The sequence below is a fragment of the Zootoca vivipara genome, chromosome 1, assembly GCF_965207765.1.
Source record: "Zootoca vivipara chromosome 1, rZooViv2.hap1.1, whole genome shotgun sequence".
Classification (NCBI taxonomy): Eukaryota; Metazoa; Chordata; class Lepidosauria; order Squamata; family Lacertidae; genus Zootoca; species Zootoca vivipara.
Genome location: NC_142582.1, coordinates 103,531,140 through 103,553,820, shown reverse-complemented (window position 1 = coordinate 103,553,820; position 22,681 = coordinate 103,531,140). Strand labels below are relative to the sequence as shown.

At 42.4% G+C, this 22,681-nt stretch overlaps 1 protein-coding gene across 3 annotated transcripts in view; it reads right to left on the bottom strand.

Annotated features, from left to right (window-relative positions):
* TTC6 (tetratricopeptide repeat domain 6) overlaps positions 1-19,073 on the bottom strand; it is a 71,724-nt gene extending 52,651 nt beyond the window's left edge. Inside the window, exons 1-8 of one of the 3 annotated variants that reach the window (XM_088671989.1) lie at positions 18,848-19,073; positions 16,112-17,168; positions 15,330-15,410; positions 13,945-14,025; positions 12,487-12,579; positions 5,897-5,953; positions 4,390-4,572; positions 3,039-3,175 (exon numbers count right to left, since the gene is read on the bottom strand). In XM_088671989.1, coding sequence (XP_088528115.1) covers positions 3,039-3,175; positions 4,390-4,572; positions 5,897-5,953; positions 12,487-12,579; positions 13,945-14,025; positions 15,330-15,410; positions 16,112-17,158 — 1,679 coding nt within the window. In that variant the 5' untranslated portion in view covers positions 17,159-17,168; positions 18,848-19,073. Of the gene's footprint in view, positions 1-3,038; positions 3,176-4,389; positions 4,573-5,896; positions 5,954-12,486; positions 12,580-13,944; positions 14,026-15,329; positions 15,411-16,111; positions 17,169-18,847 lie in introns of those variants that run through there. The other 2 variants (XM_088671993.1, XM_035109006.3) reach the window with 2 other exon arrangements.
* Positions 19,074-22,681: the final 3,608 nt, after the last annotated feature.

Below are 22,681 nucleotides of genomic sequence, written 5' to 3'. Positions count from 1 at the left end.
TTAAAATTAAATATTTTAATTTTATTAATTAATATCATAAATATTAAAATGTGGCAACATCTACATGTCTGGATACGCTTGCCTAAACAAATCTGTTTTAAGCAGGTGTCAAAAAATGTACAGCAAAGACGGCTGCCTGATGCCAATCGGCTGGAAGTTCCAAAGTGTAGGTGTTGCCACACTAAAAGATCAATTTCTAACATGTTTTACAGGTGTATACTATTATCAGTTGTGTTATGTGCTGGAATATAGATTTTCATAACGTATTTTTTTGTGGGGGGGGTCCTCCAGGGAATATAAATAAATAAAACAAAAGCTTTATTTCTCGCAACTGTGGAACGAGTTTTATGTGGCATGCAACACTGCCAGTTCCACAGTTCAAAACTCTGAAGTGCACAGATATGTGGGTAAGACAATCCTGCAAGTAAGCCAAACCATTAAAGGTAAAGGGACCCCTGACCGTTAGGTCCAGTCGCGGACTCTGGTGTTGCGGCGCTCATCTCGCTTTACTGGCCGAGGGAGCCGGCGTACAGCTTCCGGGTCATGTGGCCAGCATGACTAAGCCGCTTCTGGCGAACCAGAGCAGCACACGGAAACGTCGTTTACCTTCCCGCCTATTTATCTACTTGCACTTTGACGTGCTTTCAAACTGCTACGTTGGCAGGAGCTGGGACCAAGCAACGGGAGCTCACTCCGTCATGGGGATTCGAACTCCCAACCTTCTGATCAGCAAGCCCTAGGCCAAACCATTAAGGGCTTTATATACCAAGCCAAACCATTAAGGGCTTTATATACGAAGAGTAACATCTGGAACTTCACCTGGTAACAAATTGACAACCAATGCAGGTAATCTGAGCACAGGTGTTATATGCTGACAAGGTCTTACCCCTGGCAGCAACCATGCTACAGCATTCTGCAGTTTCTGGAACAAGCAGAAGGCAAAGCCCCACATAAAATACATTGCGGTAATCTAATCCCGATTTCTGATTTGATCCCAGAATATCCCGCTTTTCCTTAGGACGTCCCTATTTTCATTGGAGAAATGTTAAGAGGATATGGGGTGGGTCTGTCAACTTCAGCCTTGACTAAACTAGGGGTGGGCAGAAAGTAGAGCGGGATCTACTGGTAGATCTCTGCACAATCTGAAGTAGATCAGAAAGGATTGATCATTACCAAACGTTAACCAATGGCAACATAATTACACTCTCTCTCTCTCTCTCTCTCACACACACACACACACACACACACACACACAATGGAGATTGCTGAAATGAACTGGGGGAAAGATACCAAAGAGTGGATTTGTGAGCAAACTATGAGCAAAGTTAAACTCTGGTGCTCAAACCAATTACTGAACTCTTTGATTCTACATGAGTTTTGCACCAAATTCCTATTGGTGACTTTAGGGATTCCAGTAAGAAGAATAAAATGCATCTCATAAAGCTGAAGTCTGCCCACTTCTGCCCACTTCTGCATTATTCTAAGACAGACATATTTCCCAGCCCTACTTACAGATGGCAAGGATTGAAATTGAGACATTTTGCATTCAAAGCATTGAGGTATGGCTCTTTCCCTACATTAGGCAATTATCTGCAACAATTACTCTTTGTAATTTAGGATTGAATCTTATTGTTGTAATGAAGTTGTAATGCAGTGAGCTGTTCTTGTGTTGCGACTAACGCTTCTGTCAGTTCTGCTGTGAACTCATTAGGTAGCCTTCGGAAAACCACTATTCTTCAAGTCTCCTCACCTGAAACATGAAGATGATAATGCGACCTACTATGTAGGTTTGCTTTAAGGTTTACAAAAGCAAATTTATGTGAAACACTTTGAACACTCCGAAGTGCTATATAAATGCATAGTATTACCACAGAGCCTAGGGCTTGCCGATCGGAAGGTCGGCGGTTCGAATCCCCGCGACAGGATGAGCTCCCGTTGCTCAGTCCCTGCTCCTGCCAACCTAGCAGTTCAAAAGCATGTCAAAGTGCAAGTAGATAAATAGGTACCGCTCCGGTGGGAAGGTAAATGGCATTTTCGTGCGCTGCTCTGGTTTGCCAGAAGTGGCTTAATCATATGCTGGCCACATGACCTGGAAGCTGTCTGTGGACAAACGACGGCTCTCTCGGCCTATAGAGCGAGATGAGCACACAACCCCAGAGTCATACACGACTGGACCTAACGGTCAGGGATACTTTTACTTTTACCTTTACCTTTACAAAAAATTCCCCTCACCTCCGTTTAAAAATAACAGACAAGGAAAAAGAGACCGAGATTTGTGTGTGCTACTGACAGAATGTAATCTAAGATAAAGTTCTATTGGGCCATAAATCTCTTGCTGGAAGGAAAATAATTTGGGGGCTGTGATAAGAATGCTGCAGAGATTCTGGGTGTTAGAGAGGAGTATTAAATCTTCAGTGCGTTCAAAAACTGCCCACCTTTTCCTAGGCTGAGGGGGAAATGGCGAAGATCTGTGACATGTTTTACTAGTGAGACAGAATGGTTTTTAGCCTGTTCCGAGATCTGTGTCACCTGTACGGACATCAAAGCAAGGGACGGAGAGATAGAAACTTCAAGATTCAGTTCCACCCCAAGCCATGATGGGAGAAAAACAACAGCTAGGAAGTGAAATAGACACCACCACATATGGACAGAAGGAATCTCTATGCACATAACAGTTTCCACACGCAGGGCAGAATAAAGATAATAGTTTGAGTTCCTCACTTGAAGCTTTATAAATTTATATATTATAATGTCACGAATGGAAATCATTAATTATGTAGCTGTTGACTATGGTATTATTATTATGACTTAAATGTAACTGACATTAAGATTATGTAATGCAGATCGGAAATGCACCCAAACCACCATGCGGGGAGCCTCTTTAACTAAAATGTATTAATTGGAAGTTGAGTGGCATTTCGATAATTGTATAATTTGGGAATTAATTGCTATTATAATTTGGCTATTATTGGGGGTATATTTGAAAACTAATATAAATAAATAAATCAGTGCTAAAAAGGAAATACTTTTAAGCTCACTTTGTAGTCCAAGTGGAAAGCAGAGATACGGGATGCTGTTCATCAAGATCTTCTAAATCCTCCTGAATTTTAACTGGTTTAGCCTTTGGAAATGATTTGCCTTTTATTTCCAGCTGTATGTCTGAGGGCAGAGACTCCTATAGAGGGATAAAATTCAACAGTAAAGTCAAGAACATTAAAAAAAGAAGGGCTAAAGTAAACTTTCAGCAGCCTCACAGTTGGGTTATTTGTTCAGAAGTGCAGTAATATTCCTACCCCTTTTTTAAAAAATTCCTTGCTCCTCCCTGTTGTTAGGCATGGCCACAACCACAGACAGGACATCTGTCCATGTTAAATTATGGAAAGCAACCCTAAAACCAGAATTATTAAATATATAAAAGCTGAAGCCTTGATCAAGAAGAATTAGCATGTCTTCCACACTTTTCCTTATCAGATTCAGGACAGGACATCTAATTTCTCTTCATTATCAATCTTCCCCACCCCCTCCAAACTTTAAGGAGATAAAATGGAGCTGGTCTTCTGATGAAAGTATCATAAAACATGTGAGGGAGACCCTTGCTCTGTGCAGGTAAGTTGCTGATAATCTATCTAGCGTAGGATATTTAGTAAGAGTGCTGGAATTTCACAAATTCCAAGACAAAGTGGGATGCCTTGGAAGGATTTAGAGCCTCTCAAAGGTGAAGCTAGATCTCAGTGAGGCGGCAAAAATGAAAGCAAAATAATTTGCCTACCTCCCAAACATAAAGACCACCCACCCAAACAGCATTTCTCTTTCCAAAATTCAAGTACAGATTATTGGCCCTCATCCAGTACACTAATGCATGCAGATACCAATCCAGAGCTTTCACAGCCTCTCCTGATTCAGATGTTTATGTTCTAATGAAAGTCTATGATTTGTCCCTAAGATCAGTATCCATATCTGAAGACTGGAAAGTGGTCAATGTAACATCCATTTTTTAAAAGGGACTCAGGGAGATTCTGGAGATTCTGGAGAGTCTACTTTCCTTAACATCTGCTTTATTTCCAAATTATTTCCTAATTATCCTTTTCCATGCTAGAGATCATCAGAAAGGAACTGAAAATAAAACTGCCGGTGTCATAATGCCATTTTACAAATTTAGAGTATGACTGCACTTGGAATACTGTGTACAGTTCTGGTTGCCTCACCTCCAAATGAATATTGCAAAGTTGGCAAAAGTTCAGAAAAGGGCAACCAAAATAATCAAAGGGGTCACTCCTTTATTTTTTCTTAGAAGGAATAAGGTGTCTTAGTGGCTTATGAGTCCTATCTGTAGAGAGTCTTTCCTAGATCTAAATATTAATAAATTGTATTTTAAAATTTATCTCTTACCGGTGATGGTTCAGGTATGACCTTTCCCACATGTTTTCGCTTTGGAGGAGTTAGCTCTTGTAACTGTGCAACCTCTGAAGATGAACTCTCTTCACTTTCGTGCATGCTTATTACCTCTTGTGAAGATGATAATGAGGAATGCTCTACTTTCTCTCTTGGCGTTTCAGTCACTACTTCGTCAGCCTATGAGGACATTTTAGTCTAGATATACATTTCTACTTCCCTCAATTATATATATATATATATGTAAAATCAGCTCCTCATCTAGCTAAGTAAGAAAATATTTAGCTCAAATATATAACTCTGAAATATTGACCCTGCACAAGGTCCTGATCCAGATTGGACCTGCTATTGCTTATTGTCTGAAAGGTGTAATGTCTGTTTATCCCTAAATTCAACAGCAACATACAGTATACTTGAGAAGAAGGTGAGGCAGTGTTTAATATTTTTTTAAGTAAGCAATGAGGTTCAGGTCTGTGAAGGAACCTTGTCATCTATCCTTTCCACTAATTCTGTATAGGGAAGGGACAAGCTGTTATTGCTCAGGGTAATGAGAAAGAAACTGTGCACATGGTCAGAGGTACTTTTCACATAATTTCTGCTGGCTAGTAGAAATAATGGTGTCATTTTGCTACCAAGACCCAGCTGACCCATGCTCCTCTATTAATCTGAGGGCTACTAAAGTGTTCTACATGCACCATTTCTGCATCTCTTTATTCTATTACAATGCTTGTGCCACAAAACATCCCCACTCCTCTGATTTGAGGTTGCTGCAACACAAATCCTTGAATCTTGTTACACGTGTGGGTTGGCCTGTTCTCTACAGCAGCACTGGCTGGTATTATGTGGTTCACTTTATGATTCACATAAGAGGCATTTAAGAGGCCTCCTTTTAAAACATTACAAGTAATCAGTGATCTTGCTCTTTGTGGCTGCCAATCATATAGTAGAATTTACTTCCAAGTAAACAAGCATAAGTTTACACTACAAGTATGATTAGCTTTTAATTTGCTATTTTTGCAGGAAGTAATCCAAGAAGTTGTCAATGCTTGAGGGCCAAACTAGACATGACATTATTCACATGAATAGCCCTGATATGCACCATTTTTTAAACAAACAATTTAGGGAGCATGCAGGGTCCAATTCCAATCAGGACCACAGTGGGAGTAAAGGGTTAAAAAAAAAACCTTCCCACAAGCCACAATCCTTATCTGGTTTGGGGAGCCCTGTGCTTGCTGTTTCTTTTAAAACAATCATGCACATCAGTGCCAACCATCTTGTTTGGCCTAATGTCTGCTTTGGCCAGAGGCCAAACATCACTGAATAGCCACTGAGACTTTTATGTGGCTGACTGTTCACATCTATACAGTATAGAGAATTTAAAAAGTTCAGAATGTGAAACTGAAAGATTAAAAAAACACCTAACACATTAGCATGAAAACAGCGTAACAGCATAAGCAAAAAAATGAATAAGGAATGGAAAAGTTTACAATCTGGGATACTTCACCTCAAATTTGATAGTGTCTTTCCCCACAATCTCCTTTTGTGAGCTTCCAGATATATGCTGTGAAAAGAATAAAGGACAAGATCAATCACTTTCTGCAAGTAAAATACAACAGAAGCACATTGTACCCTGATGGAGGAAGTAAACATTGATACCTGTGTTCTTTCACTGGATTAGATCCAGGGATGACAGATATTCTCAAAGACTGCAATAATAAAGGCAGTAATGATTATGCTTCATAACAGCATTCTTTGGGGGCAATTTAAGTCAAAGCAAACTACTAAAACAATTCAAGGAATAATGAAGAGATTTTTATAACAATAGAGAAAATGGTAGAGTTTGAAGGGTCACCAAGGGTCATCTATGTTGGGATATCACCATTGGGAGGTCCAGCCGGCAGCCTCCTCTTTTTCTCAGTCCCGGTGATTCCCATGGAACACGACTCAAGGTCTTTGTGACCTGAGCACGCAATCAGCAGAGCTCATTCCAGCGTTAGCGTGGTGTGGCAGCAGCAGCAGCAGCAGCAGGAATACTCAGAGAGAAGTCCTTGCATATTTACAAGCGTTTATTACAAAGCATCTAAAGCATCTCGGAAGATAGACCAAACGTGTCTGTCTCCATCCTCAAAAGCGAAAGCAAGACTAACTAACAGCATATTACAATAGTACAACCCACAGAAATATATATCATGTGATATACATATTCAACATCCTCTGCCAAGCCTGTTCCTTTTTAAGGTGGAACAGAATCTACTATGAAATCCTAACAAAACTCCCCCATTCTGTGTAACCTTAAACATCAGTAATCCCAACTGTAGCTTTGGCACATCCATCTTTAGTTGTTCTCCATTAACAACCTTGGACAACACACTAGCAGGAAAATCATTACCTGGCATGTAGGACACTTGAACCAGTCCCTTCCTGATACACTCTCTTGCATGACGTAACCTCATCTGCAAGAACTTGGACCTTTGCTTGCAACCTTCTGAAGCTAGCAAATCCAAACAGGAAATGTTGTCCTGATACACCTGTGCCGGATAAATCACTTTGACTTTGACATCCTGAAACAGTTGCATCAACCACTCGCAATCTGTGAGCGAGAATGAGAGAGTGTTGAGTTCCGCTGCATAGGAACTCAAACTCACTATTGTTTGCTCCTTGCACATCCAGCCAATCAGACAGTGGTTGTACAAGTAGCAAACCCCAGAAGAGCTTGTGCCACCTGTGGCATCACTTCCGAAACTTGCATTTGCAAAAACCTCAAGACCTCCAGTCTTCTGACTTGTCAATTTCAGCCTGCAGTGCATAGTGCTTCGAAGATAGCGACCTATGCGCTGCAGAGCTTGCCAATCCTTAACAGTAGGATTGTTTGCATGCCTGCCAAGCAAATTACAGCTTGCAGCAATGTCAGGTCTCGAACATTTTGCAATGAAGCATAGCTTGCCTAGAACACATCTATACAAAGTGGTGTCAGAAAATGCTTCTGCGTTATCATCTCTCCGATAACCTGGCACCATAGGTGTGTCTATAGGATTTGCATCACCCAAATCCATCCTGTTCAATACCTCTGTAATTTCCTGGGTCTGGTGCACCAGGAAATTACCTTCTGTGTCTTTCTCAACTTCTAGAGAAAAATAGTTGGAAACCTCACCAAGATCCTCCATGGTGTAGTGTTCCTGCAACTTAGCAAGTGTACGCTGGTACAAATCCTTGTGTTTCCAGAAGATAAGCATTTCAGCATCATAACAAAAGCAATACAGTTTGTGCTCCCCCTCTTCCTTGACAAACACACATGAATCAGCAATACTTTGGTGAAAACCTAGAGAAAGCAACATCTCTGTTAGTGTTGTGTCCCAACACCTGGCACTCTTCTTGAGACCAAACAGGGATTTCTTCAATTTGCAGACCATCCCCTGTGGTACTTGCACTCCTGCAGGTGGGAGTAAAAACAGATCCTCCTGCAAAATCCCAGTCAAAACATTTGCATCATTAGCATCCAATACAATATGCGATACGTGCATTTTCTCTTCCGAAGCAATCTTGAGCAAAAGCTTTAAGCATTCATACTTCACATCGGGTGCAATAGTCTCAATGTTTTTTTCACCTTGAACCTGTGAAAAACCTGTTGCGACCAGTTTGGCTGTGTGCCTCACTACCTTGCCATGTTGGTCAATTTCGGCCTTAAAGACCCACTTGCTGTTTACCAGCTTCATTCCTGGGACCATTTTGACCAGCTCCCAGGTCTGATTCCTATCTAAGGAATCAATCTCTGCTTTCATGGCAGCTAGCCATGGTTGAGCATCTTTTGAGGTCATTTCCTGAACCTCCTTGAACCTTGCAGGTTTAAAAACCTTTTCTGAGCTTCTAAGAACAGCATCAGCAGTTTTAGCAAACTCAACAGCAAATCTCTCAGGCTGTTTGCCTGTTGTAGCCCCTCCAGATTTGCAAACACTCATTTCCTCTTTCTCAAGAGAAAAATGATCAATGGTGAGCAGTGGTTCTCCCAATTCAGTGTCAGACTCAACTGCAGATCTGAGTGAGGTTTCAACACCTTCGTAGCCTGCTGCATCACCAGCTACAGCAGTACCACTACCTCCCACTGAATTTGAACCATCCTGACCATCATCTGCAGCTTGTGCTGCTCCATCCTCACCTGGAATAATTACATTCTCACTTGGGTGAATCACATCATTTGCATGAACCAGGAAAATTCCCCCACCTTCCTCCCACTTGGGATTGGTAGCACCACCTAGGTGAACCAGGGAAATTTCCTCCTTTACCACCCCCTTGGGATTGACATCACCATCTGGGTGAACCATGGAAATACCTTCCTTTTGCATCTTCTCTGGATTGGCACTGTGCAACAAGGGTGTTAGTCCCTGCTGCATTGATTTTCCAGAATTCCCAGTTCCCTCACACAAACTACCCTCCCAAGAACTTTTGGGGTGTGAGAGATCCTTCTGAATTCGCTTCTCATCCAGGAAAGCATCTAGCTCCTGAGAAGTGAATTCACCTTCACTGGGATGGGAGCATTTCACTCCAATGGGATCAGCATTATCATCACTCCTGATGTACCCCTCTTCACACTCCGAGGGAGTCAGTTGACCATCTTGGCCATTTGCAACTTCATCCACTGAAAGTGTCATTTGATCAGCTAGATCAATATGAATCACTTCACAGGGTGTGGAAGTCTGTCTGCTAGACAGCTTCCCATCATCAGCAATTACATTATTGCAATCAGCAAAAGAATCACAGGGTTGAACCTTTAAACCCTGAACCCTTCTAGGCTCATCCTTGGACACCTCCTGCAAACTCAGGTGACCATTGGTGTGACGAAAACCACCTGTAAGAAGAAACTGATCAGTGTTAGCATCACAGGCCTCTTCAGGTATATAAACCACATTTTCATCATCATAATCAAAAGTAAACACATATTGATTATCAACTCTTGGAGCATTCAGAAATTCCTCATCTCCTTTCTTGATGAGACAGCTTCCATTTTCAAAAGAAACTCCATACCCTTCTTCAGACATCTGTGGAATGGAAAGCAAATTATTTTGTGCATCTTGCACATACAAAACATCACATAGTGTGAAGTTCAGTCCTTTTATGTAAACATGTCCAGCTCCCTGCACATTTAAAAGTCCTTCACTAGACTTCACAAAACCATCCTGTGAAGAAAAGCAAGTAAACAAATTTTTGTCATTGCAAATGTGCTTCTGAATTGTGGAACTGACAACAAACTTGCTTTGAACTCTTCCAGCCAGCAAAGTCCCGTTTTGCTGCTGTGTGGGCTTCTGCTCCTGGCCGCCCCCCTTCTTCTTTCCAGCCGAAGACTTTTTCTCTTTGCCAGCTGCAGTAAACACCGTTGTGGGCTTCAACTCTCTGCCCCCCTGCTCCTGGCCTCGTGACACTGTTGTCGGCTGCAATTCTTCCCCCTTCGGCTGGGCCTTAGCAACAAGCTTCACATTCGTGGGCTTCTCCTCGCCCCTCCTTAGCGACAAAGCTGCTGCACCTGCAAGCTTCTGTATACGTGTCGGCTTCTGGAAAAACTTTGAAGACTGACCTTCATTCCCATGGGACTGCACGTCTGTGTGGGATGATGACGCCATCTCCCCCTGAGATTTGCAACTGGCGCCCTCAGCAATTTCCATTGAAGCACTCTGTGCAGCCACTTGCTCCAGGTCTGATGCGATAGCCAGCTCCTGCTGCAATTCCCAAGTGGCGCCCTCAGCTTTTGCATTCACTGGAGACTGCACCCCCACCAGGTCTGACATCTCAGCCAGCTCCTCCTGTGGTTTGCAACCGGGTGCCCCAGCACTCCAGCAATCATTTGGGGAATCGCCATCACAGCTTCCTCCCCCTCCAAAAGCTAGCTTCAATGTTTCCCACATCTCACAAGCTGAATTGCATGCACCAACATAAATCAATTGTCCCGGACACAAACTTGTGATAATCAATCCTCTCGCAAAAGAATCATCTTCCCTCCAGCTGGGGAATTGGTCTGGGGTATTTTCACTTCCCCTTTTTGCGACAATTGTGTACCACACTCCAGCATCCTGCAGCCTTTTCTGTGTACATTTTGCCCAATTCTGATAATTTTCACCATGAAAGAAAATTATCTCTTCAGAGCCAGAGCTGTGCAAAAACTCCATTTTCCCCTTCTCTCTTACTAACTGGGAAAAATGCTTGCAGCTCTCCACAGTGCCCTGTCCTCACAGTCTTTAATCACTGTGAAAGTTTTACTGCCAGCCATAAAACTTCAGGCTACGCAGATCAAAGTCTCTTGCTTGCGTGCCTGCCGCGGCATGCTTGTAAAAGCACCAGCTTTCACATATCTTCTCTCCTCTGTGTCCGAAGTTATCCAGCATTCCAGCTGCTTTCGGAACACACTGCCTTTTCCTGCTGCCTCCTGGGTGATTAGCCATTCCATTCCTGGGCACGGAACCCTTTGCCCAGCAATCCATAGTCTGGTGCCCATGACGCTTTGTTCACCGTCTCCACTGGGCCCATTAATCCTTTGTCCAGGAATCCATAGTCTGGGCCCATAACCCTTTGTTGGGATATCACCATTGGGAGGTCCAGCCGGCAGCCTCCTCTTTTTCTCAGTCCCGGTGATTCCCATGGAACACGACTCAAGGTCTTTGTGACCTGAGCACGCAATCAGCAGAGCTCATTCCAGCGTTAGCGTGGTGTGGCAGCAGCAGCAGCAGCAGCAGGAATACTCAGAGAGAAGTCCTTGCATATTTACAAGCGTTTATTACAAAGCATCTAAAGCATCTCGGAAGATAGACCAAACGTGTCTGTCTCCATCCTCAAAAGCGAAAGCAAGACTAACTAACAGCATATTACAATAGTACAACCCACAGAAATATATATCATGTGATATACATATTCAACATCCTCTGCCAAGCCTGTTCCTTTTTAAGGTGGAACAGAATCTACTATGAAATCCTAACAATCTAGTCCAACTTCCTGCAATGCAGAAATCTCAGCTAGATCATACAAGATGATGATCATCTAACCTCTGTTTAAAAATCTCCAAGGAGAGTTCACCAGCTTTTATGTGAGTCTGTTCCACTGTCAAACAGCTCTTACTGTAAGACTAGTCTTCCTGATGTTCAGGAAAATAATTATATAAATAATTTTTTGAAAATTTAAATCTAAAATAATACAAATATTTTTAAAAGAAGCTTTTGTTTTGATCTCTCCTTCCATGGTCCAAAGTTTACCAAACCCTATTCCCAACCACCTAAATTAGCAAATCAACCAATCCCAGCTTTACTTTACACAGAAGAAACAGTCATTCTATCTTTTTTAGTCATTCTATCCTTTTTCCTTGTCTACTGTATGGGAGACCTGCTCAGAATAAATTACCAAAAGACCAACGTTCTTGTCTTTTCTAAAAGGTGCACCAAACATAGGTAGCTGATTAACAACCATGATATAAAGCAGGTCAGACATTCAGTCAGTCATAAAGTCCTGAGCCACCCCAAAGCCAGTCGCCTCAGCATGGATGTTGAAGGTCCCTAAAACTAGCAGCCTGGGAGTCCTCAACACCACCTCCAAGACTGTCAGCTCAGGCAGGGAGACTGCTGGGCAGCAAGGCGGGCAGTAAACCAGCAGAATCCCTAATCTATGTCAATTGCTCAGCCAGGAATCTGTCCCAGCCCTGCCTGGAGATGCATGGACTAAACCAGGAACCTTCTGCATGCAAGTCAAATGGTTTTTCACTGAGATACAGCTCTACACCAGTTTAATCCGAGAGCACCTGGAGAACTACCCAATCACAGGGCATCCGACTTGCTGGGATTCTTTATCACTTTATAGAGCTTTATCCACCCCTCCAATAGTCTAGAGTCTACACAGCTTCGCCTAAGTCTGATGTCAAGATAAACAGAGCTATGTATCATTGGCATATTGGAGGCACCCTGCTCAAAGACTAGGCTCACGCTGAGAAAGCAGATGGCACATGGGATACAAGAATAAGGGGGAAAATGCATAAAACAGCAGCTTTTAAAGAGAATAATACAGGTAGTATCAGCAAAAAAAAGGGCTAGTCAGAAACAGGAAAGTTTAGAATTTAAGTTTTACCTTATCTTCAGCAATATCTTCTCTCACTTTTGCGGCTTCCATATGAAAGTGAGCTCGGGGAAAGCTCAGTTTTCGTGATAATCCTGGTATATCCTAAAGAAAATAAAGGGCAAATATACAATAAATTATCATTCATCATGGGTGAAAGCAGTGATGTTTTATGAACAAGCTGTATCATCTTCACCAGGAATACTAAACCTGTAGCCCATCACAGGTTTGTTGGACTACAACCCCATTATCCCCAAACACTGTCAGTCTGGATGGGGCTGCTAAGACTTGAGGTCCACAAGATCTGGAGGGCACCAGGTTGGGGAAAGGCTACTGTATATTAATCAGAGACCCAATGCTTATAATATGCCTGCCAACCCAGTAGCTGTTGTTGCAACTTCCTTATTGCCCCAAATCAAGGGGCTTGAACGGATTCTCAAAAGAAGGGAGCTCTTTCCTTGGTGAAGATCCAGGGATGTCAATTTTCAAAAGTAGCCATAACACAAGTAGACATTGTTATGCTTCATTACAACCAGTAGCAGCCTGTGTGGTTGAGTCATCCTCCCAATGCTGGCATTGTTGCAGACTACCTGGTAGAGACCGTGAGGCGGAGGCATGGAGGCAGTCATGTTGAGGCTGCCCAGGCACACCAGCAGAAGCACCAGATTAACTCTGCCAGAATCCTTGCATACCCCCAACCTCACCACCATCGTTCTCTACCCTAGCCCTGTCCAACCAAACTGCAGCTGTGATGGGAGGGCAGTTCCATCAGACAAGATAGGCAGCTAACGATTACAATGTATTTGTAAAAAAATTTAACTATAAGTAAGTCATCACTAACAAAAACAATTCAATGAATATTCATGAGATTTTTCAAAACAAAAGAGGAAAGGAAGCAGATTCTATTTTGAATTAGGATATTTAACTGTAGAAATAACATAAAATACATAACATTATATATATATAAAACCAAGTTTGTTTTCAGCTCTCATTTCATCATTTGCTTTCAACAGATATAAAATAGTTGAAATACAAGGTATATTGTAAAGTGGCTAAAGCAAGTTCTGTTACACTAGTTTATTTCACCCTCACAGTGAAATTTAACTGTGGCCACTTTTAATCCTTGTAGTGGGGCTGGGGTGTTTGTGCAAATGTTAAAGAACCACCCTAAACTGGCTAGCAGTAAACAGCAGTGCAACATAACCCCTCTTGTCTCCTAACTGTACCTACCACCACTTTTTGCATGTGCAAGTTTATTTCGTAATCCATTCAAATCTGGAGCACAACCTTAGCTAGCGCAGTGCTCCTTCTCCATATAAAGGCATTGTCCCAGTACCAAAGCAATGGCATGCATTCTCATTCTCTGTAAGCTTAATAATCAATTCTATGTTCCGCTGCCATGAGGGAGAACAGCGTAGAATATCAGGTTAAGAAACAAATATTTTTCCATAACAGAAGCTTAAGCTATACCAGTTTTGCTTGTTCAGCATCTTCTGGTGTCGGTTCAGGTGCCAACTCTGTTGCCAGATGTTCTTTTTTAGCAGGTGGAGGCTTGAGAAAGAAAGAAGAATATTAAGATTAAAAAGCATAATCTTTGATGTCACATTGTATCCATAATATAAGCATTTGATGGGGGCCAACAAGTTATAGAACATCCCTGAATGGCATCATATGGAATTCCACCATTAGATCTGTATCAATGGGGATTATCCTTTTGCCAGGCTCTACCCTGATGGAGATATCAGTCAGCAAGCAGGTTGTGTTGGCATGCGACCAAAGAAACAGGGGCAACTGGCCGGCCCCCAGCTGGCCAGCCCTGCCGGCCGACGTGCCAGGCGATCTCCGTCCTTGGTGCAGCAATCAATGACCCAGACTTCAGAAGCCTGGGCACGCTCTGTTACAGCAGATTCCACTACGCAGCAAAAGTAGCCAGAGAGAGAGACTGTGGTAGCATATTTACAAGCAGTTTATTAAGCGCAAGTCAGGACAAAAGGAAACATGTCTGATCTCCTTCGTGTCCAAAGCAAAAATAGAAAGTTATACACAAAACGGAAGTTTAAGCATGCAATGCTGGTGTGTTACGCAGACATGGCAACAGTCCCACGTCTGCTCTTAAGGTGGAATGAAATATCCCAACAGGTTGCTGATCCAGGATACAAACCCAATGCCCATGCCAAAATCCATCTTAAATCTATAATCAAGCTGCGGCCAATTTTTCAATTCAAGGTGGTGTCTTGTCTTACTTATTGTATCACACTGTCATTTCCCTGCCTCTGTGGCCACTGGCCTATTGTGCTGTGGCCTGGAAAGATTAAGACTAAAAAGCATGATTCTTAGCATCATATTTTAGCCATGAGGAAGGCATTTGTTTACATAATTTGTACTACTATGTGATACAATTTAGATTATTTTCATATTTATGGCCTGGATCTAAAGGTCTGCTCACCTACCGGGGAGCTATGTTACCCATTCCCACAAGCTGCAGGCTTTGTCATGTCACATGGTGCTCCAGGTCCCCAAATCATCCATAGTAGTTTCTTAGAGAGTCAATGTGCTGTGTACTGGGGGGGGGGATCAGTGGCCCTATGCTACTATGTACAAGTGACAGGGCAAGTGGGGGTTCAGTTCAACCAATATTCGCCCAGAGTGGCTGGGGAAACCAGCCAGATAGGCGGGGTATAAATAAATTTATTATTATTATTATTATTATTATTATTCCTTCGTTTCAATCTGCAGCTACTTTGATTACAGCATATATGATAAAGGACTAAAACATTTATTAGAGCAGCCCTCTAAAATAATAATAAAAAATTAACATCATTCTCTGATAATGCCTTGAACCTTATCAATTTTACCTGTTCCATTTCCAAAGGTGAAACTTCTACAGCTGGAGTCCCTTGTTCCCTCGCCTGAAGTTCTTCATTAATAGCTAATATCTTCATTGTACGAAAATATATATAAATATATTAGAAAATACACCAATGTCAAACAACAGTAAAACATTTTGCTGAAGTTGATGCTCACGTAAGTGTGGAATCTCCCATATGATTTTTTTAAAGCACCTTCTATCAATAACCACTCTACTATGATCCTATACATTTCTGGCACAATTCAAGCTGTACCATACCTATGAGCTTGAGCTCTGTATACTGTAGGTTAGGCACTATATCAGTCTCTGTATCCAGTATCACTTTGGAAAGCTGCACATCATATTCAAACATGAAAGTCATGTAGACAAGCACCCTCAGTATGTTTCACATGTATGGAACTCTTCCCTAGGACCCTAACCAGAAACAGCATAAGTGTTTTGTTTTATTTTAACCCATTTTAATTCACTTTGAGCCACCAAGATGAAGCCTGTATACACACACACAGGCATGCATACATACATACATAAATACGGTACTTTGCAGCAGGCTGCAACAATGGCTTTTGTGTACTTCCAGCATACTTCTACTAATATATAAATTAAACTACAGAAACCTATCAAACAGGGATGCATTTATATTTGCTCAATCTATTAGTTTTATACTATACTACTTTTTTCTGTGTTACAGCACATTGTAGGTTTTGGAGAAAAATATGCAAATTTAAAAAAGAAAACCAAACATATTTCACGCATTCTAAGTCCACCTACTTCTTTGTTTATGTTGTAGTCCTCACCAAGAATACTCTCCACAAGCTCTTTGATCCTCAAGTCTGAGGGAGTTGGTATAGTAGACTTCAGGGATGCAATAATTTCATCAATAGACCTTACAGCTATTCCAGAAGGCATCTTTTGCAGGGAACGCTGTAGATGTGACCTACTTCGCGGGATGTGTCTCGCTTTTGAAATGCTTGATGTACTCCCCGGCGAAATTTCCACCAAAGCCTCTGCAGGAGACTTCATACTAGTTGAGCCACTGCTTCTTTTACTAACTGATATTTCAACATCAAATATTGAACTTAATAAGCATGGTTTTGAAATTTCTTTCAACATACCAGATTTTCCACTTGAACCAGAAACGACAGAATGTGCGTCATCAGTATCTACATTTGAAGTGCTGGTTCCTCCAACTATAGAAACTGCTTCTTCCGATGTTATTTTTTGCTTTAGTTGTTCCATACCCAAACTGTCTTTCTGTATAGATTTAGATGGTGATTTTGCATGTCTCTTTTGATATTTGGGTTTCGGTGGGGGCTCTGGTTTCTTTAGCATTGTGAGTTGTTTGCTTGTACCTACGAAAGAAGCTATTGCTACTGCAACTTGTTCATGTTCACTTTCTACCTTATCACTTTTGAATTCTGAGGTTGTTTTCTTAAAACTAGGGGACTGTTTCTTGTCAACATTGCCCTCTTTTTTAGATGACTTTTCTGAAGCTGTGACATCTTGTGTTTGATCTTCTACATCCGTAATACTAGTGGAGATCTTAACTGCTTTCAGAGGTTTAGAAGAATCTGATTCAAGAGGAGAATTTGTACTTTCAGGATGCGGGGATGGGCTCCTTGAGCTCCTATGAGACAAGGCTCTTTCAGGTGGTTCAACCTCCAAATTGGGTTTTCCCAGTTCTCCACGAACAGCAGCAATTGCTTGTTTAAACTTTGCAAATTTCTGTCGAGATTCTTTGCATATATTTTCACGTTCCTTAAGGATACGCAATTCTTCCGAATAGCTTAAGCCAAAATGCTCATGTTTTCTAGCCATTTCTTTGCACCTTTCAAGAAATAAGCATAGAATTTTACTTATATGTGATTAAAATTCATAGCTATAAAAATTAAGAGACCTCTAAATATTATTGACTTTGTAAATTAGCATATCTGGGAGCTTCATATGGGCAAGCTGATAAGTGATCCCAGATATGCTAATTTATATGAAGCTCTAAATATTTTTTGAAACACTGCTAGGAAGTCTGAAAAAGGAGAAAACAGAAAAGCCACAAACCTTTACCATGGTTAGTCAGAGAGAGGAACAGGTGACCTCAAATGTCCCATTTAATTTTTCTCCTTCCCCAGCACCACAGGTAACACACAAACAACAAGCAAACTATATCACTGACTGACAGATTTATAAAATGTTCAGCCTCGGCCATGAAGCTCACTGGGTGATCTTGGGCCAGTCATAGTCTCTCTGCCTAACCTACCACACAGGGTTGCTGTGGAGATTAAATGAGAAGGGAGAGAACCATTCATGCCACTTGAGCTCCGTGGAGAAAAGGTGGGATGCAAATGCAATTAATTAATTAATTAATTAATTACAACATGCTCCTCTATAAAAATAAATAAATCCAGAATGATATTTCAACATTAATTTGACTAGTTTCCAATAAGGGTACTGCCTATTAGAGAAAGCAAGTTGATCAAATAAATGTTAGTTAATTTGCACAACTCTACATATAAGTAAAAGGCAATGATTCTGAAATAGCACAAGTACTGCCTTTTTTACATGATGTGTGTGAAAGTTATAGCAGGTGCTGTCTTAGGAGAGGCCTTACCTCCTGAGCAAAAGAGAAAGAAATGCCTCTTTTAAGACCGAGCTTGCAGTCTGCCATTTTAACAAATACTTGCTATTTTAATAATAATAATAATAATAATAATAATAATAATAATAAATCTGCTGCATAATTAATTGGGGACGCCTTTTTTACTTTCGCAACAGGTCTAGCTTATTATATATAACCAAGTCATCATACACAGCAGTCACATAGTTTATAGTTTATATGTCCAGTTGTCCTTTGTCAACAACAAACTGCTGCTATTTTTTGTGTTGTGTTGACTATAGGTACCTAATAGATACCTAATAGGTATCTAAAGCCATTTGCACATAACAAAATATGTATTTTATCAAAGTAATTGTTGAACTGAAATACAATTAATACAGTGGGGGTTTTTCCTTTAAATTTGGGGGGGGGGCAAGAGAGTGGGGCCCTAAGCTATAGCTTGTTTAGCTTATACGTAAATCTGGCACTGGCCATATAGTTCCCACATCCATTCCCACACCCACCCACCCACTGGCAGGGTCGGTCCACTCCTGTGCCTTTCAGGCTGGGGCTGGGAATCCGTGGTCCTCAAGTCGCTGATGGACTCCGACTACCCTTAAACAATGGAGTTGGGGCCGAAAAATTCAACAGGGCAAACTGCTTTCCTTTTAGGGCAGCTATAAGCAAACTCGGCCCTCCAGATGTTTTTAGGACTACAACTCCCATCAACCCTGACCACTGGTCCTTTTAGCTAGGGATTATGGGAGTTGTAGTTTCAAAACATCTGGAGGTCCGAGTTTGCCTATGCCTGTCTTAGGGGATAGAAACCTGCACCTGTTGGATTTCTGCCACGCGGCTACTTCGCGCCAAATCCTCGCCTGACATTAACTTTCCCCCGCAAAACATTTCAAGCAAACCTCGCTCCGCGTGAACGGCAAAATCTGTGCCGCGATTCCTCCCGCGCCGACTCAACCCGGTCCTATCACCGCTGTGGGCCCCCCCCCGGGTCCGCGTCCGCCCCTCCCAAGGCAGAAACGACGCCCCCGACCCGAAATCGGTTCCCTCACGGCTCGGTTTAACCTCTCCCCATCTCGTCCTTTCCCAGCCTCTCCCTCCTCAGCGGCCGCCAACGACGACAGCAGCAGCTTTGAAGAAGCGCGCGCGGTCGCTTAGCAGCGGGCTGGGACGCGAAGTCAACGCAAGAGAGACAGGCCTAGCCGGCCGCGGCTTACAGGGAGTGGGAGAGGAAGTGGGGGGGTGCGTCGTCGGAGAGAGCGCCCCCTGGGGCAAGGGAGGGTCGCGCTGGAAACGATCCCCCTCGGCAGCGCTTGGCTCTCTGTAGAGAGATTCAGGTCCTGCTTGTGGGATGCTAGGCCACGTGGACCATCGGCCTTTCTTATGTTTTATCCTCGGTAGGGTCCAATTAAAAGGCCGGGAGCTAGGGGAATCCCCTGCCCCTCTGAAGAGACGGCCGTGGGCTGCTTAGACCACTGTTCTGGCTCAGTATTTTCTTACAAGGTTTTACCATAGAGAGAGAGCTGTTTTGTGTATGAATTATTTTTATCGTGCACCAGCTCTTAGAGATTAATTTTAATCTATTTGTATCTGTAGGCTCTCTGTTGTTGCATATGTTTGCACTCTGGGCAGTGACCGAAATGAATCGATGCATTCATCCATTCAGTATTTTTATTTAATTATTTATAATACATTTGTTGCACAGGTGGCTCTGTGTTCTAAACCACAGAGCCTAGGGCTCGCCGATCAGAAGGTCAGCGGTTCGAATCCCCGCAACGGGGTGAGCTCCCATTGCTCGGTCCCTGCTCCTGCCAACCTAGCAGTTCAAAAGCACGTCAAAGTGCAGGTAGATAAATAGGTACCGCTCTGACAGGAAGGTAAACGGCGTTTCTGTGTGCTGGTCTGGTTTTGTCATGCTGGCCACATGACCCGGAAGCTGTCTGCGGACAAACGTCGGCTCCCTCAGCCTATAGAGCAAGATGAGCGCCTCCTCAACCCCAGAGCTGTTCGCGACTGGACCTAACGGTCTGGGGTACCTTTACCAAGGCAATCCCAAAGCACCTTGCAAGCAAACAAGGGCGGGGGGAACCAGTGGAGTTAAACATGGTCAAGTGCATAGTCCTCCAGCCTCTACACAATTACTATTTGGGGTGTGGTAACTTCTGTTTAAAGGGTCTGTGTGGCGGTACAGTGACACACTAGGACAAGGAAATCCAGGTTTCTCCTTCACATGGCAGTTAAGTTTGTTTTCATGACGTTCCCCCTACTCTTAAGTTCTGCATTATATCTGAGTTTTCACGTAAAAGCCACTTCTGGAACCACAGTGGAAGTTTAGTGTTCATTTCCAGGTTGTTTCCAAAGGAAAAATCCATTTGCAAATATGGAAGTGAGAACTAAACTTGTGCTATATTAGTTCCATAAGTGGCTTTTACATTGTGCGAAGGCTCAAATATTAACAAGAAATTAAGAAGGAAATGTGAAAATAGAATAAACTTCATCAAATCAAAGTTTCTCTTGGCCTTAAACTTCACTGAGTGATTTATCAGGGGCCCCTTCAGACTCAACTTTTCACCAGCGTGTTCTGCAATATGTCACGCCCCAATAATAGTGCATTTGTGGTGGATTTATACTGGGCCATTCAAACATCATTCCACTTTATTAGTTTCACTTTATTAGTTCCACTTTATTAGTATTATGACTTGCTGTCATTAGTTTTCTCCTCTGAAGTTACTGTATTGTAACTTGCTGTTATTTTTATTTATTATAGTTTAGCAATGATTTATTGTGTTGTCATTGTTGAGAGTTATTTACTGATATTATGAGAGTTAGTTTTCTGGTGTACAATCATATTCTAATGGATTGTTGAATGTTATTTTCTTTGTTATCAGTGGGTTGTTGTGAATGTAAATGTAAAAGCAGGGAGGGGAGAAGAGAATCAGGTATGCCACCTTGAGCTCTTTGGCGATACAATAATGCAATCCTATACATGTCTATTCAGAAGTAAGGCCCACTGAATTCAATTACACTAATTCCTAGGTATGAATTCCAGAAAGATATGGAGGTCTCATACACCCCAGGTAGTGTGGTTGCTGACCTTGAGCCAGACATCTTGGAGAGTGAAGTCAAATGGGCCTTAGAAAGCATTGCTAATAACAAGGCCAGTGGAAGTGATGATATTCCAGCTGAACTATTTAAAATTTTAAAAGATGATGCTGTTAAGGTGCTACACCCAATATGCCAGCAAGTTTGGAAAACTCAGCAATGGCCAGAGGATTGGAGAAGATCAGTCTACATCCCAATTCCAAAGAAGGGGAGTGCCAAAGAATGCTCCAACTACCGCACAATTGCGCTCATTTCACACGCTAGCAAGGTTATGCTTAAAATTCTACAAGGCAGGCTTAGGCAGTATGTGGACCGAGAACTCCCAGAAGTGCAAGCTGGATTTCGAAAGGGCAGAGGAACCAGAGACCAAATAGCAAACATGCGCTGGATTATGGAGAAAGCTAGAGAGTTCCAGAAAAACGTCTACTTCTGCTTCATTGACTATGCAAAAGCCTTTGACTGTGTCGACCACAGCAAACTATGGCAAGTTCTTAAAGAAATGGGAGTGCCTGATCACCTCATCTGTCTCCTGAGAAATCTCTATGTGGGACAAGAAGCTACAGTTAGAACTGGATATGGAACAACTGATTGGTTCAAAATTGGGAAAGGAGTACGACAAGGTTGTATATTGTCTCCCTGCTTATTTAACTTATATGCAGAATTCATCATGCGAAAGGCTGGACTAGATGAATCCCAAGCCGGAATTAAGATTGCCGGAAGAAATATCAACAACCTCAGATATGCAGATGACACAACCTTGATGGCAGAAAGCGAGGAGGAATTAAAGAACCTTTTAATGAGGGTGAAAGAGGAGAGCGCAAAATATGGTCTGAAGCTCAACATCAAAAAAACCAAGATCATGGCCACTGGTCCCATCACCTCCTGGCAAATAGAAGGGGAAGAAATGGAGGCAGTGAGAGATTTTACTTTCTTGGGCTCCTTGATCACTGCAGATGGTGACAGCAGTCACGAAATTAAAAGACGCCTGCTTCTTGGGAGAAAAGCAATGACAAACCTAGACAGCATCTTAAAAAGCAGAGACATCACTTTGCCGACAAAGGTCCGTATAGTTAAAGCTATGGTTTTCCCAGTAGTGATGTATGGAAGTGAGAGCTGGACCATAAAGAAGGCTGATCGTCGAAGAATTGATGCTTTTGAATTATGGTGCTGGAGGAGACTCTTGAGAGTCCCATGGACTGCTAGAAGATCAAACCTATCCATTCTTAAGGAAATCAGCCCTGAGTGCTCCCTGGAAGGACAGATCGTGAAGCTGAGGCTCCAATACTTTGGCCACCTCATGAGAAGAGAAGAATCCTTGGAAAAGACCCTGATGTTGGGAAAGATTGAGGGCACTAGGAGAAGGGGACGACAGAGGACAAGATGGTTGGACAGTGTTCTCGAAGCTACGAACATGAGTTTGACCAAACTGCGGGAGGCAGTGCAAGACAGGAGTGCCTGGCGTGCTATGGTCCATGGGGTCACGAAGAGTCGGACACGACTAAACGACTAAACAACAACAATTCCTAGGTAAGTGGGCGTAGAATTGCTTGCTGAATCCAGATATCTACCTTGTTTTAAATTACTGTAAGAGTAAACTTTCTCATTCTGCCATCCAGTACTGCCCTCTACAGTTC